Source organism: Hemitrygon akajei, chromosome 26, assembly GCF_048418815.1.
Source record: "Hemitrygon akajei chromosome 26, sHemAka1.3, whole genome shotgun sequence".
Classification (NCBI taxonomy): Eukaryota; Metazoa; Chordata; class Chondrichthyes; order Myliobatiformes; family Dasyatidae; genus Hemitrygon; species Hemitrygon akajei.
Window position 1 is genome coordinate 15,430,348 of NC_133149.1, and position 16,575 is coordinate 15,446,922.

At 40.7% G+C, this 16,575-nt stretch overlaps 1 protein-coding gene across 7 annotated transcripts in view; it reads left to right on the top strand.

Annotated features, from left to right (window-relative positions):
* The window catches only part of LOC140716771 (rho GTPase-activating protein 32-like), a 518,900-nt gene that overhangs the window by 202,739 nt on the left and 299,586 nt on the right, over positions 1-16,575 (top strand). For all 7 annotated transcript variants that reach the window (XM_073029618.1, XM_073029623.1, XM_073029624.1 and 4 more), the window contains one exon: positions 14,007-14,112. In XM_073029618.1, coding sequence (XP_072885719.1) covers positions 14,007-14,112 — 106 coding nt within the window. The remainder of the gene's footprint in view (positions 1-14,006; positions 14,113-16,575) is intronic.

The window sequence follows — 16,575 nt, forward strand, 5'->3', positions numbered from 1 at the left end:
GAAGGAAGGCACCAGTCAACTCCTGGTTATCTGAGATAATGGAAAGTAATGCCATCTTGGAGAATGCAAAGCAGATTAAAATGGATCAAATGTTTTGTACTGTACTGTGCTACTTTTCAAAATTGTTGTAAGGTTTCAAGTTCTCTCCATTAGGTCAATATCTTGTGTTTCAGTTTCCAAGGGTTGTGGCCCTAGAATAGCATGCTGCTCAAAATTTTGTGTTAGACTTAGTATAGTTAATACCACTGTGGTTAAAATACTCCTATTGTACTGTTGTATCCTCTGGAGGGCATTGTTGCATACAAGCTGTTGCTTAGTTATTGGTCTGCGATGTTGCCTCCTAGTTTCTATAGTTTATTGTTATTTTCAGAAGTTTTGAAGGAATCAAAAAATATGTATACGTGAACATTGAAAAAGACAAACGTGAATTCTGCTGAGTACTGAACATTTGAAAGAAGGAAATATTGTTGAGTTTCTTCAAGCAATAGGCCCCTCTGTTCGGGGTCGACCATGGATGTTGTATCCTAGCTCTCTGGGTTGATACACAAGCCGGGCAGTACGATGTTGAGAGCAAGCTGTTGCCCATGCAGCAGGCTCCCCCTCTCCACACAATTGATGAATCTAAAGGAACAGCCAATAGTTTGGCACCAGCAGCATCATGTGAGTGGCCAGTCAGCATTGAACTCAATGTAGGACTGCCTTGGGGACTCCAGCTCCGAAAAACAAAATCTGGAATCTTCAAGCAAGCAAGCAAAATATTTAATGGCAGTTGCAAACTTTGTCCTAAGCTAATAACATTGGGCTAAATGTTTTAAGAAACTGTGTATATGATGTGCCACATTAGTAAAATAAAAATAACTTTAAATGATCAGAATTATTTTTAGAAAATGAAAATTTCAGGGTGTGCTGAAAACTTTTTCAAAGAAATACAGCACTTCCATTGACTCCTAGGAACTTCAAGATGCATTTGAGATTGTATTGAGAACCTTGACTCATTGCCCTGGGAGCACACAGATGGGGGGCACAGGATGGTGAAGCAGTGAATAGTGAGCATGCAAATGGTACATGCCAAATCAGTGACTATCAGAACAATGAAAATGGTGGGTGTTGTGGAGGTTATGGAGAGTCAGACCTCCAGTCCCACTCCAACCCCAACCAGAAAGTGGCAATTACCAGGTGGTGGTTCCAGTTCCAAGACATGGAGCAGGCTCTGTGTTGGACTATTCCTTCCCCAGCATGGTGTAAAAGGGACCGAAGTTACTCTATCCTCCAGGTGATTGATGTTGAGTGCCTTCCTCCCTCACTGAAGGAGAACAGCTCATTCTCAACTAGAACCAAAAGCAATACCATTGTTACAAAGTAGACAATATGTTTTTCTCCTAGAAATGTATATGGGGCGCTGACCTGAATGAATTGCTGTTATTAATAAAGATTCTGTATTATATATTCAATTTCTGTTCAGCACTACTATTTGTCTTTTCCACAACTCGGCTGTATTATTTAAAGTCCGTCCTTTGATTTGGGTATGTAGACATGGGAATACTCTGCAAATTGCTGCTGTATCTAAGAATCCTTTCCCCAGTGAAATCTGTGAAAAACATCCGTCATTCTACATCCTACATCAGTTAGCTTTCCGAAGATTTCTCAATCCCGCTGTCAGTGCACTGATGTCAGAACAAAGAAACAACTGAATCTGTTAGATTTGTGAGTGTTCCTTCCCAAAGACACCAGAATCATCAGTCCTAACACACTGTTCCCAAGCATATTTGCATTCCCTCGTCCCAGGCGTCAAATTTAGGTTTTATCTCCTGAATGCCCAATTCAAAACTTCTATGCTGCTGAGCTGTAGGTGATTGTATCCTTTGAAAAGTATAACATAGGAACACACACAAAATGCCAGAGGAACTCAGCAGGTCAAGCAGGATCGCTCCCCATTCCTATTCTGTCACGTCAGTCTATGACTGTCTGTACTGTCACAATAAGGCTACTTGCAGGCTGGAGGAGCTATACCTCATATTCTGTTCGGGTAGCCTCCGGCCTGATGGAATGAATCCAACTTCTGGTAATTTCTTACCCTCCCCTTCTTTCCTTTTTAGTTTCCCATTCAGGCTCACCTCTTACCCCTTCTTTTCTCCTCACCTGCCTATTACCTCCCTCTGGTGCCCATCCTCCCTGTTCTCCCATGGTCTGATCTACTCTACTCTCCGATCAGATTCCTTCCTCAGTCCTTTCCTACCTTTTCCACCGATCACTTCCCAGCTTCTCATTTCATCCCTCCTCCTCCTCCCACCTACCTTCCCTCTCACCTGGCTTCACTAATCACCTTCCAGCTTGTACCCATACACTCTTTATTCCTTTCATTAGATGCTGTTTGACCTGTTGAATTTCTCCAGAAATTTGTGTGTGTTGCCTCTGGATTTTCAGAATCTGCAGAATCTCTTGTGTGTATAACTTGTTCTGGGGGGGGGGGGGGGGTGGTATTTCTGGGCATGCTTAATTCAAATTTGTGTCATGCATTAATTTATCATTTAAGAAAAAAATCAAACCAATATTTGCAATTTACAGGAAAATTCTAAAAGTCGTGAATGTCAGAGCCAAAAATTAAGAAACCTGTCTACTGATCTTCATTGTTCTGTGGACTCAACTGCAATGAACTCAGTCAGTACCTTAATGTTGGTGTTAGAGCCATTTTGAAGGAAATTAAAACTTACAGTAGATGGAATAATGTATCCATCACATTTAGAATGAGTTATGCAGAAGCTGGAGTATAACATTCTCACACGTAGCCTTTCAATATGTCAATCTTGAATGTTAATGTAGATCATTTGCACTTGATTATTGTAGGTTTTCTGCCAATAAGTTCACAAATTGTATGACTAGTCACGAGGCAAAGGAATAAATGTGTTTTTAATAAATGATGATGGACTTTCGAAAAAGCAATGACTGAAACGTGAGTTTGAAACTAGTTCAGGCCTGTAATTTTCTCCATACAACTGAATGCATTGTTTCAACATGTAATATCCATTGTGGAATGTTATAGCAATGTTGTTTCAAGTCAGGACTGGTGTAAAATTATCTTGAATTGAATTTGCCCAGCCCTTGAAGTAAAAGTCTGAATATTATTTTGATTCTGGAGTATTAAAATTTCTGCTTGTGGAAAAACTCGTGATACTGTCAAAACTTTTAACTCCTTTACATTACATTAACAAACCACCAGTGACTTGTGATAGGAACCAAATGTATTACAACTAAGCGCTCTTAACTGACTTGTGTTGATAATTATTTTGTTGAATTTTCATTGCATCTCTAAAGAAGATAGATCAGTAAAAAGAAGAGGTGGCCATCTGTTTCTTGTGGATAATATTGAATTTATTTGTCACCTTTAATGGCCTTCCCTGGTAATTATTACCTTGGGTGAAAATGTTTTGGCAGTTCATTGTTTTATTTCTCATTTTCATCACTTTTACTTCCTTAAAATTTGCCTTAAGTAAGGGTTGACCTGGAATCTATGGTTATCATTAGTTTGAAAATCTTAAGCCCAAGTACTCATCACGGCATCAGGGAAATGGATCACATGATAAATATGCATTAGACTATTGAACACATGGAATGTAAAGTGCTTGCTGCATCCAGCATTTAGTCTCAGTTGCTATGTATGAGATCTTTTTCACTCCCAAGTAAAGAAGGCAGGAAATCCAGTGAGTAGGGGCAACACTTTCCCACGACCTTTCTGGCAGGCTGCCTGTGGAGTGATTTTGTTGATGTGGGTGGGTAGACTTGGGTGTCTCTGCATGGAGAGGGGGGGTTGAGAGAGGATCAGGAAAAGAAAAGGTTGCTACACAAAAGCAGTAATGCCACAGGGTAAGTTTGAGTTGCATGTGGATGAATTAATGACTGAAACTGGTCTTTCAAGTGAAATGTAGAACTCTGCCAGCAGTTCACATTGTGCATACAGTATGGTATTTCAGTAAAATTTGCTTAACTTGAGTGCTGGAATATGTCTGAGTTTTGTACTTCAGTGTACCACATTGTTTTCCCTTCCTTTTGCTGCAGGGAAGAAGAGGGTATGCCCGTACTTTTGACCAGGAAGGCCCCAGGCTGAACTTGGTAGCAGCTAAATGGATGGTATTAATATGGGAAGTTCATGAGCAGTTAGTACCTGCTGTGGAAATGAGGATGGAAGGAAGCAGGAAGATAAATTCTCAGTGTTGATAAATTTTGTTTGCTTCGTGGATTTGTGTCTATCATCATTTCTTCACTTTTCAGCAGCCTCTGTATTTTGTTTTCATGCACTGGATAAGTGTTAAGATGATAGATGTGAATGAGAGGTTTCTCGGCTGAAGAGGTGCAGGCTTGAGAACTGGTAAAATAAGAGGAAAGGGTAATCTCTTTAAATAAAAAGGTCAAGGTCTTAGAGTCCAGTAGAATGTTTAACAAAGCATGTTATTTAATACACAATGAGCATAAAACTTGGATTCCAATCCATTTTGTAAATCCTGCCGCCTTTTCTCTCCAAGCTATCTCCCAGGGAATAGAAATAACTCATAGATTCAAAATCTGGATCAGTGCCTATTGAAGGAGGTGTTGAGAGTTGACAGTTACTGGTTTGCATCATAATTTCTGCTGGAAACAATCTTTTGTTGGCATTATCTATTTGTATATTCCTAGCATTCCTTTTACTTTATTCAGTCAGCTGAATATTTTTATATTTAAATATAATTTGGAATTGATAAAACTCTTCCCAGTGGTTCAGTATGTCTCTGTTCCATCCAGCAATAGACTTGGAGCAAGAAGTAAAATCTGGGCTTTGAAATGTCACATTTTGTTCTTCAAGCAAAACATCTGCTTTTACACAAGATTTTTTTCCGAATAGTGTTCATTTTACCTGCAGTATTAAGCATCCTTAATTGATTGCATATACATGCAAGAATATACAACACCATGAATATGATTTCACTTTTTTGCTCTCATTTTACGTTCCTTATTTAATTTTTATATTTCTTATTGTAACTTATAGTATTTTTTGTATTGCACTGAATTGCTGCCACAGAACAGCAAATTTCACAACATAATTCAGTGATAATAAACCTAATTCTGATTCTGAGCTGAACAACATATCGACCAAACTGTCCATTGCGTCACGTATGCTCTACTCAAGCCACCTCCTATCTCTCCTTATCTATATCTATGTAAACCTTATTTGTTTGTCGAATCTCTTTTTAAAGCGCGTGCATGCATGCAAGTTATTCAGTTTACTTCAGTGGTATCCTGTATCGGCCAGCTTCAGATTCTTACCATCCTTTGAGAAAAGAAGTTCTTTCTGGATTCCCCGCAGGATTTAATGGTGACTATTTTGTAATGATAGACTCTGGTTATGCTGTTCTTTGCACGTGGAAATGCTCTGACCTTTGTATTTGAGAATGACTTACCTTTTTCAGTTCTGTTGGTTCATGGGTAGTTGCCAAGGTTGTTCTGGGATTTGCAGACTCTGTTCCAGGAAGAACATGGAATGCTTGATGAGGTGGTGTTCTCTTTCCTTTGTTCTCACTTAATTTTGATGGTGTCAGAAATGATCTGTCAAGTATGGATTGGGACGGGGTGTTTTCTAGCAAAGGTGTACTTGAAAATTGGGGGGGGGCCTTCAATAATTAAATTTTGGGAGTAGAAGTAAAGATAACAAGTGTAGGGAACCTTTGTTTTCAAGCAATCGTCAGGCCCTGGTTAAGAGAAAAAAAGATGTGCATAGTAGACATGGGCAAGTATGGACAAATAAGGTGCAAGAAATGCAAAAAAACACTTAAGGAAGAAATCAGTAAGGCTCAAAGAAAGCATGAAGTTGCTCCAGCAGATAAGGTGATAGAGAATCAATCCTAAGGGATTCTACAGGTATGTTCAGCGCAAAAGGATTGCTAGGGACAAAGTGGTAATCCATGAGTGGAGCCAAAAGAGATGGGTGAGATCTTAAATGCTTTCTTTGCATCTATATTTACTCAGGAGATGAACACAGAGTCTATAGAAGTGAGACAAAGCGGCATCAACTTCATGGACCCTGTATAGATTACAGAGGAGGAGGTGTTTGCTACCCTGAGGCAAATCAGGATAGATAAATCCCCAGGGCCTGGAAAGATGTTCCCTTGGACCCTACTGGAGGCAAGTGTAGAAATTGCCATGGTCCTAGCAGAGATATTTAAAACATCTTTAGCAACATCTTTAGAGTTATCAGAGGATTGGCGGATAGCCAACATTGTTTCACTGTTTAAAAAAGGCTTTAAACAGAAACCAGGAAATCATTTGCCGATGAGTCTGACATCAGTTTGTTGGAAAGTTATTGGAAGGTACTGTAAGGAACCGGATATATAAGTATTTGGACAAATTAAGGATAGTCAGCATTGCTATGTTACTGGTTCATGTTCACGTCTAACCAATCTTATAGAGTTTTTCGAGGAAGTTGCCAGGAAAGTGGATGGAGGGAAGGCAGTGGATGTTTTCTACATGGATTTTAGTAAGGTATTTGACAAGGTCCCGCATGGTATGCTGGTCAAGAAGACTTTGGTTTTGTGGGAGAAACAAGAGAGCGGGAGCATAGAAACATAGAAAATAGGTGCAGGAGTAGGCCATTCGGCCCTTCGAGCCTGCACCGCCATTCAGTATGATCATGGCAGATCATCCAACTCAGAACCCTGTACCTGCTTTCTCTCCATACCCCCCCGATCCCTTTAGCCACAAGAGCCATATCTAACTCCCTCTTAAATATAGCCAATGAACTGGCCTCAACTGTTTCCTGTGGCAGAGAATTCCACAGAATTCTGTGTGAAGAAGTTTTTCCTCATCTCAGTCCTAAAGGGTTGCCTCTCTGACTGGAGGCCTGTGACTAGAGGAATGCCACAGGGATTGGTGCTGGATCCTTTGTTGTTTGTCATTTATACCAATGATCTGGATGATAACAGGGTTAACTGGATCAGCAAATTTGTGGATGGCTCCAAGATTGGGGACTGTCGTAGACAGTGAGAAAGGCTATCATGGCTTGCAGAGGGATCTGCATCAGCTGGAAAAATGGGCTGAAAGTGGCAGATGGAGTTTAACACAGACAAGTGTGAGGTTTTGTACTTCAATGGGACCAATCAGGGTAGGTCTTATACAATGAACTGTAGGTACCTGAGGAGTGTGGTAGAACAAAGGGATCTGGAAATACAGGTACATAATTCATTGAAAGTGACATTGGCCTTCATAAATTAATGCACTGAGTACAGAAGATGGGATGTTATGTTGAAGTTGTAAAGGATGTTGATGAGGTCTAATTTGGAGTATTGTGTGCAGTTTTGGTCACCTACCTACAGGAAAGATGTAAATAAGGTAGAAAGAGTGCAGAGAAATGAGTTTTAAGGAAAGATTGAGTAGGTTAGGACTGTATTCTTTAGAACATAGAAGACCGAGAGGAGATTTGATAGAAGTATACAAAATTATGAGGGGTATAGATAGGGTTAATGCAAGCATGCTTTTTCCACTCAGGTTGGTTGAGACTACAGCCAGAGGTCATGGCTTAAGTTTGAAAGGTGAGAACTTTAAGGGGAACATGAGGGAACTGCACTCAGAGGGTCATGTGAGTGTGGAATGAGCTGCCAGTGCAAGTGGTCTATATGAGCTCGATTTCAATGTTTGAGAAGTTTGGATAGATACATGGATAGTAGGGATATGGAGGGCTGTGGTCCCGGTGCAGAGCGATGGGCGTAGGCAGTTTGTGGTTTTGGCTTCGACTAGATGGGCTGAAGGGGCTGTTTCTGTGCTGTACTTCTCTGAGTCTATGACTGACCCTCTGCATGCTTCTGTTGAAAGGACTAGATTCTCAGTGCCTTCCTATATGTTACTGTTCCATTTTGAGCAATTAGCGTATGTGGAATCCTATCTGCTAATTTTGTCCATCAAAGTCGTTACTCAGTCTGTTAGTTTTTAGGTTCGTATGGATGGTTTTGGGGACAGAGCAGGGAGTTAGAGGTTAGATTGGGGTTTAGGGACAGGGATGAGGCAGAGTTTGAGGTCAGGCCAGAGTGCATGTTGGAGTGCTCTGGTCAAAGGCCAGTGATCCCCATGGATGGATATTGGTCCAGCAAACACTATGGACAGAGACTAGTGATCCCCGTAGTCATTGACTGTGGTTGGTAGGCCCTGTGGATGAGGATTGGTGACTCCACTCCTTCAGTGTGCACATTTTGGTGTTTAGGCATGCATGTAGTGTAGCTGCATTTTTGGAGATGACTCATTAAAGCATGAAAAGAATTTCAGCAGTTGCATGTTTTCAGCATTGATGTGGTGTACGGTTGTATGCCCATAAGACAAAAGACTATAAGACATACGAGCAGAATTTGGCCATTCAGCCCATTATGTCTACTCCACCATTCTATCATGGCTAATTTATTATCCCACTCAACCCCATTCTCCTGCCTTCACTCTGTAACCTTAAATGCCTTGACTAATAAAGAACTTATCAACCTCTGTTTTAAATATACTGTACTTGATGACGTGGCCTTGACAGCCGCCTGTGGCAATGTATTCCACAGATTCACTGTGCTCTGGCTAAAGAAATTCCTCCTCGTCTCTGTTCTAAATGGGCGTCCCTCTAGTCCGAGGATGTGCCCTCTAGTCTTATGCCCACTATAGGAAACATCCTCCCTCCATCCTCTTTCCAGACCTTTCAATATTCAATAAGTTTCAATGAAATTTCTCCCCATCCCCCATTCTTTGAAACTTCAGCGAGTACAGGCCTAGAACCATCAAAAGTTCCTCATATATTAACGCTTTCACTCCCAGAATCATTCTTGTGAACCTTCTCTGGACTCTCTCCAATGCCAGCACATCTTTTCTTAGATTAGGTGCCTAAAACTGCTCACAATACTCAAGTGTGGTCTGACCATTGCCTCATAAAACCTGAGCATTACATCTTGAAATGAGCATTACTAGTCCTCTTGAAATGAATGCTAACATTGCATTGTCTTCCTCACCACTGACTCAACTTGCAAATTAACCTTTAGGGAATTCTGCACAAGGAATTTAGGGAATTTGCATCTCTGAGTTTTGAATTTTCTCCCCATTTAGAAAATAGTCTACTACTTTATTCCTTCTACCGAAGTGTATGACCATGTACTTCCCTATACCATATTCCATCTGCCACTTCTTTGCCCATTCTCCCAATCTTTCTCAAGTCTTTTGTCTGACTCCCTTCTTTCTCAGTACTGCTTGCCCCTACACCCATCTCTGTGTCATCCGCAAACTTGGCCACAGAGCCTTCAATTCAGTCATCAAAATCATTCACATATAACATGAAAAGAAGTGGTCCCAACACTGATCCTTAGTGAACACCACTGGTCACCCGCAGCCAACCAGAAAAGGGCTGTTTTATTCCCACTCTTTTGTCTCCTGCCAGTCAGTCAATCATCTCTCCATGCTAGTATCTTTCCAGGCCATGGACTCGTAGCTTGTTAAGTAGCCTCATGTGTGGCACCTTGTCAAAGGCTTTCTGAAAATCCAAATAAAAAACATCCACCAACTTCCTTTATCTATCCTGCACCTTATTTCCCCTTATTTCCTCAAAGCATTCCAACAGATTTGTCAGGCAAGATTTTCCCTCCATGCTGACTTTGGCCTATTTTTATGACAAGCCTCCAAGTGCCCTAAAACCTCATCCTTAACAATCGACTCCAATATCTTGCCAACCACTGAAGTCAGGCTAACTGGCTTATAATTGCCTTTCTTCTGTCTCCATCCCTTAAAGAGTGGAGTGACATGACAGTAGTAAAGACAAAAACTCTGATAGCAATCCTGAATGATGTGAATGAATTTGACACAAGGTGTGAGACAGTGGGAAACCTGATCACAGAAGGCCACAACAAGGACTTTGTATAACACTGAATCTGATTATCTCAATGCTTTAGATACTGCATGAGTGGAAAGGTGGAAAATGTACTGAGTTTAATTTTAATGTTCGCAACCAGTTTGTTCGTATGAATATCAGTACAACTGCTGGCAGTTCAATTATAGGCAGTAATGTGGTCACGAAGAGGTTCAGTAAAGTGCTGTTACTGAAAAGGATACTGAAGATTCATTCTAGTGAGGCTGGAAACCATAGGTCAAATCTGGTATTCATTTTCCGTAAAGGTCAAAATATGACATTAGCAGTTATAGGAGCCAAGTTCACAACAATTTCAACTCCATTTTGGGAGGTTTGGCTCAAGGAATTAAAATTTACCGTAGATGCCGGATTATAAGCCGCTACTTTTTTCCCACGCTTTGAACAGCTTTGAACACTGCGGCTTTTACTACGGTGCGGCTAATGCATGGTTTTTTTTCATGCCGCCAAAAACATTTTGCCTCGTAACAGTAGACCAATAAAATTGATGAGTAGTTCACAGAGGTCCAATGAAATTGTACGATAAATCAAGCGCACTTTCACAATTAAATTATTGTAAATCAGTCATTTGTACTCACCCTCATCAACATGGAAAACACTCGAAGAAAAGCATTGTGCTGCCTTTATGGCAGTTATTTAGTTTATAATATTTTCGCTTAGTAATTCATTTGTTAGTATTTTCTAGTTAAAGTTAGAAGTGTTTTAACTATATTTGTTTTCTGTACTACATCCCGGGATGCTATGACGTCACATCCGGTTTCGCCGCGTCTTGTGGGAAATACCGGTTTGCGATAAACGGGAAGGTGGGGGCGAGTGGCATTAGACCCGTGCGAGAACGCTGCTTTTAAGTTAAAGGTGATCAATAACTTTTCCTGGTAGGCTGCAGTATATATATTTTTTTTACCAGTCGTTAGGAGATATTGGAATGTTGTTCGTGCACTGTTCAGTAAAAAAGTATACGCAACGTAATTTGTGTGTTACCGATACGTATGTATATTTAAAAGTAGCCGTGTTACAGGCACGGTTCGAAAAAAAGCATTTGCAATATGTATTTGTTTATGTTACCATACGGATTTAATTAAAAGTTAAAAAATCCTCATGTGTAATATCTTTCTGTGTAAATATCTCATATTACAACGTGGGACACCTGCGGCTTAAAATCCGGTGCGGCTTGTACAAGTACAAAATTGATTTTCTTTCTAAAATTAGAGCCTACGGCTTTTAATCAGGTGCGCTCTGTAGTACGGAATCTACGGTAATTGAAAGGATTTACTGGACTGTACAGTCTGCAACCATGGTTGTATTAGCCACATGTACAATGCGCAAATGCATTCAAAAATTTGCATACTGCATATGGCAGCAGAAAACCCACATATTACATAGACTTCCAAGATGGTGGCGCAACACAGCTTGCAGCGGCCACTCCAGAGCTGATTACCTGTTATTTGTGAAGTGGGGTGCTGTGTGCAATCATAATCGATTGAAAACGGACGTGGGAACACGGAGGAGCATCGGGAAATCTCCAGGAAGACCTTCTTCGTTGTTGCTTCTGTTGTGAGGTCCGGGACTCTGCTGGGAAGAACAGGCCCCCAGTCCTCGGGGTCGCGTTGTCGATGGCCGTTGGCGGGGACGTCTTAATATGCTCGGCAGAGGATGTGCTCGGAGAAGCTGTGCCGGCGGGGATGGTCGTCGGCTCGGAGGTTCGACCGACTCGGAGTCTGCTGCGGTCAGGCCGCTTTCGGTGTGTGCTGCGTCTGCGAGGCTGAGTCGGGCGGCGCCATGGAAGTCCATAGCGGGGGTATTCCCTTCTGCCGCCGGCGTGGGATGGCGAGTCTGTCGGGGCCCTGGGGACTTGTGGAAACTGTGTGGTGATTTCTTTTGAACTTCTAGTCCTTTAACATCTTTGGACTATTTTTACTGTGCCCATAGTCTGTTTTTTTTAAATCAATTATGCTAGTGTTTGCACTGTTGTAACTATGTGGTTTTGTGCAGGTCTTGTAGCTTTAGTTTTTGGTCTTGTTTGGTGGATTTGGAGCTCCTTTCCGGGGAACGCGCTAAGACGGTAGCGCGATATTAATATGCAGCAGCCTCTCCGGACTCTGGATTGGGGATTGCCAAACGTTATGTGGATTTCCTAGTGTAGTCTGTTTTGTCATATGCTTTTGTCATATCATTCTGGAGGAACGTAGTCTCATTTTTTAACTGCATTGCATTTGTGGTTTCTAAATGACAATAATCTGAATCTGACTTGACTGTACGAATTCGGAGCAGAGATTGGCCTCTCAGTGCCTTGAGCCTGTTCTGCTATTCAATGAAATTATGGCTGAGTTTAACTACAGCTCCACATTCCCACCAATCCTCGATGACCATTCATTCCATTGCTGATCAGAAATCTTTAAACTCTGCCTTAAAATATTCAAAGACTTTGTTTCCACACTTTTTGAGGAAACAGGGTGATACTGGAAGGTTGTTTTTTCTACTCGAGGCCCGTGTGCCTTGGATTGGTGCTGGGGCCCGTTGTTTGACATCTATATCAAGATTTGGATAAGAACATATAAGGCATGCTTTGTAAATTTGTATAGTACACTGATATGGTTGGTATAGTGGACAGTAAATAATGTTATCAAAGGTTACAGGAGGATCTTATCAGCTGAGTAAGTGGGTCAAGGGATGGCAAATAGAGTTTAATTCAGACAAGTGTGAAGTGTTGCATTTAGGAAAGTCAAAGCAAGGTAGGACTTCCACAATGAATGGTAGGCCCATGGGGAATGTTGGCTGAAGGACCTATTTCTGTGGTGTTTTGATAAATCTAGGCAGTTCCCCCTCTACGTAACTTCTGTCTCTTTCTTCCATTCCTCTAAATTTAATGATGAGCAACTAACCAGCCCGAGTTATTTCTAATACTTTTCAAAAATCTGGCCTCAGTTTTTAGAAATATTTATTTACTTTGGCATGTTTTTAGTGAATTTGCTTCTTGGATAATATTTACTCACGTAGGTTTCTTCTGGAAGCAATAATTAAAGGAGCTTTATCTCCAGGTGAGAACTATTTTAAAAAAAAGACAAATATTTAAAAAGATACCAACTTTTAGCAACATAATTTAAGAGTGGAAATGGTGATGAACAATTAGAAATAAACATCTCAAAATGCATGACAAATATTGTGTTGTTAAAGGCCAATTTAAATCTTTTAGACTGTATCTGCTGATGTCTTGGGAGGATAGGGAGAACCACTTTGAACACTGAACTAATGGTTCTGGTGGTTCCCATGGTGTCCTGTGATAGTTATAGATTGGGGGAGTTGAGTACTGCAATGAAATAGCTGTGTTCTCAATTGAAGATTATGTGGATCTTGCAAGTGTTTCTGTGTGTACAACTTCGATGCTGGTTGAAGCACTGCATCCTTAGTGATGGGAATCCCTGTCTCAAAGTCACAACACCAACTGATGTAATTGCTTAAGTTTGAATGCTGTAATTTTTTTTTAGTATTGTTACAGCGTAGTGAACGAGCCAAATGAATATTCCATTAGCTTCTTGGCTTGGGCCTTAAATGTTGTGCGCAATGAGTATTGCTTTCCAGATAATTATGGCTGTTTTGAAGGGAGCAGCTAGATTATACAATAAATGATGGCTGAAATGAATAATGTTGCCAGGGCTTCATTGATTTGCATTACAATCTTTATATCTACCTGAACCTTTACCAATTTTCAATAAAGTAAAGCTTTAACATTAGTCTATAAACTTCACTTAAATGAGACACATAGTGAATCTTAATTCCCTGTCTATAGTTTACACCTGCACTATAGATTCCTGTAGACTTATAAATTCAGATGTGTGATTAGAAACTGTTGCATTTGGTTGTCCTGGTGGAATAATATGGGATTATTGCTCTTATCAGATTGCATTTGGGCCAGTTTTAATTTTTCCATTCCAAAGGAGCTGTTAAATTTCCCTTTACTGTATCCATTTATTTCTTAAAAAAAATTATAATTTTGATGTTCAGGATCATTGTTTTGCATGAACAGCTTCCTGATATTCTGAATGTATTGATCAGAGCTGCTATGTGTGTATTTGTAGTTGATTTTATAATTTTAATTTGGTTGCAGGTTGAAGAGAGCTTCACCACTGCTGGATGAGGATGATTACTTTCCAGAGCTGCTAACCCTCCCTCCTCGCGATCGTCTTGATTGGGAAGAGACCATTAGTACTATGGTAATAATTCTAGTGGATAAATTGAAATTCTTTAATTTGTCTAAAGCCTTCGATATCCCCTACATCTGATAGTCTGAATGTTATCTGAAATGTATTTGAAAACTGTTGAATTCAGAATGCCAAATAATTTGTTTTTGTACCACTTTTCACTTGCGTGTACAATTCATACAAAGATTCAAAAGGTTATTTTAATAACAAAGTATGTATGCAGTATGCAACTCTGAGGTTCTTCTACTCCGGTTAGCCACGAATCAAAGAAAACCATGGAAGTCAGTTCAAAGCAAAAGAGCAAACCCACTGCCCCCACACAAAAAAGAGCAACACGATTATCAACCGCCTCCACACAAATCACAACAAGATCATCGACCCCCTCTCCCTGGCACGAAACATTACAAGAACATTGGCCCCAAAATCCCCCTCCCCCACACAAAAAGCTAACAAAAATGCAACAAGGACATCGGACCCCCCCAACCCCCGTTCCCCACAGGAAAAAAAACGAGAAGGAATGGGTGACTAACAAGGATATAAAAACTATAAAGACTGGAAAAAGTCCATAGTTCATATCCAAATCTATAAACGCAGAACCTCAGTATTATCCTCTGACATCGTTGAAAAAAAGAGATACAGCTTGAACACAGAGGCCTGCCCTTTGGGCACAGCGATAGGCCACACAGGCTCCTTCATCAGTAGAGCAAACCCATCAGCGATCAGAAGACAAGTAGTCGGCACTGAAACCATGCTTGCGTTCCGCATTCACTTCAATGATTCAGTCTTCCTCATCACTTTAATCATAGTCATAGAGAAGTACAGCACAGAAAAAGGCCTTTCAACCAATCTAGTCCATGTTGAAACTATTTAAGCTGCCTACTCCCATCAGTCCGCTCCGGGGCCATAGCCCTCCAAATCCCTACTATCCATGTACCTATCCAAACTTATCAAACATTGAAATCGAGCTTGCATGGACCACTTGTGCTGGCAGCTCATTACATGCTCACACGACCCTTTGAGTGAAGTTTCCTTTATGTTCTCCTTAAAACTTCTCACCTTACAACTTCTGGTTGTAATCCCACCCAACTTCAGTGGAAATAGTCTGCTTGCATTAACCCTATCTATACCCCTCATAATTTTGTATACCGCTATCAAATGTCTCCTATCAATTTTCTACATTCTAAAGAATACAGTCCTAACCGATTTAATCTTTTCTTATACAGTGGCATGCAAAAGTTTGGGCACCCCAGTCAAAATTTCTGTTACTGTAAATAGCTAAGAGAGTAAAAGATGACCTGATTTCCAAGAGGCATAAAGCTAAAGATGACACATTTCTTTAATATTTTAAGCAAGATTACTTTTTTATTTCCATCTTTTACGCTTTCAAAATAACAAAAAAGGAATAGGGCCCGAAGCAAAAGTTTGGGCACCCTGCATGGTCAGTACATAGTAACACCCCCTTTGGCAAGTATCACAGCTTGTAAACGCTTTCTGTAGCCAGCTAAGAGTTTTTCAACTCTTGTTTGGGGGATTTTCATCCATTCTTCCATGCAAAAGGCTTCTAGTTCTGTGAGATTCTTGAGCCGTTTGCACACACTGCTCTTTTGAGGTCTATCCACAGATTTTTGATGATGTTTAGGTCGGGGTACTGTGAATGCCATGGCAAAACCTTCAGCTTGCGCCTCTTGAGGTAGTCCATTGTGGATTTTGAGGTGTGTTTAGGATCATTATCCTGTTGTAGAAGACATCCTCTTTTCGCGTTCAGCTTTTTTTTTACAGATGGTGTTATGTTTGCTTCCAGAATCTGCTGGTATTTAATTGAATTCATTCTACCCTCTACCAGTGAAATGTTCCCCGTGCCACTGGCTGCAACACAAGCCCAAAGCATGATCGATCCACCCCTGTGCTTAACAGTTGGAGAGGTGTTCTTTTCATGAAATTCTGCACCCTTTTTTCTCCAAACATACCTTTGCTCATTGTGGCCAAAAAGTTCTATTTTAACTTTATCAGTCCACAGGACTTGTTTCCAAAATGCATCAGGCTTGTTTAGATGTTCCTTTGCAAACTTCTGACACTGAATTTTGTGGTGAGGAAGCAGGAAAGGTTTTCTTCTGATGACTCTTCCATGACTTTTGATTTGCTTTTCTAACAATCCTACGAGCAGTGCTCTCGGAAAGTTTTCTTGGTCTTCCAGACCTCAACTTGACCTCCGCTGTTCCTGTTAACTGCCATTTCTTAATTACATTACGAACTGAGGAAAGGGCTATCTGAAAACGCTTTGCTATCTTCTTATAGTCTTCTCCTGCTTTGTGGGCATCATTTATTTTAATTTTCAGAGTGCTAGGCAGCTGCTTAGAGGAGCCCATGGCTGCTGATTGTTGGGACAAGGTTTGAGGAGTCAGGGTATTTATAAAGCTTTGAAGTTTGCATCACCTGGCCTTTCCTAACGATGACTGTGAACAAGCCATAGTCCTA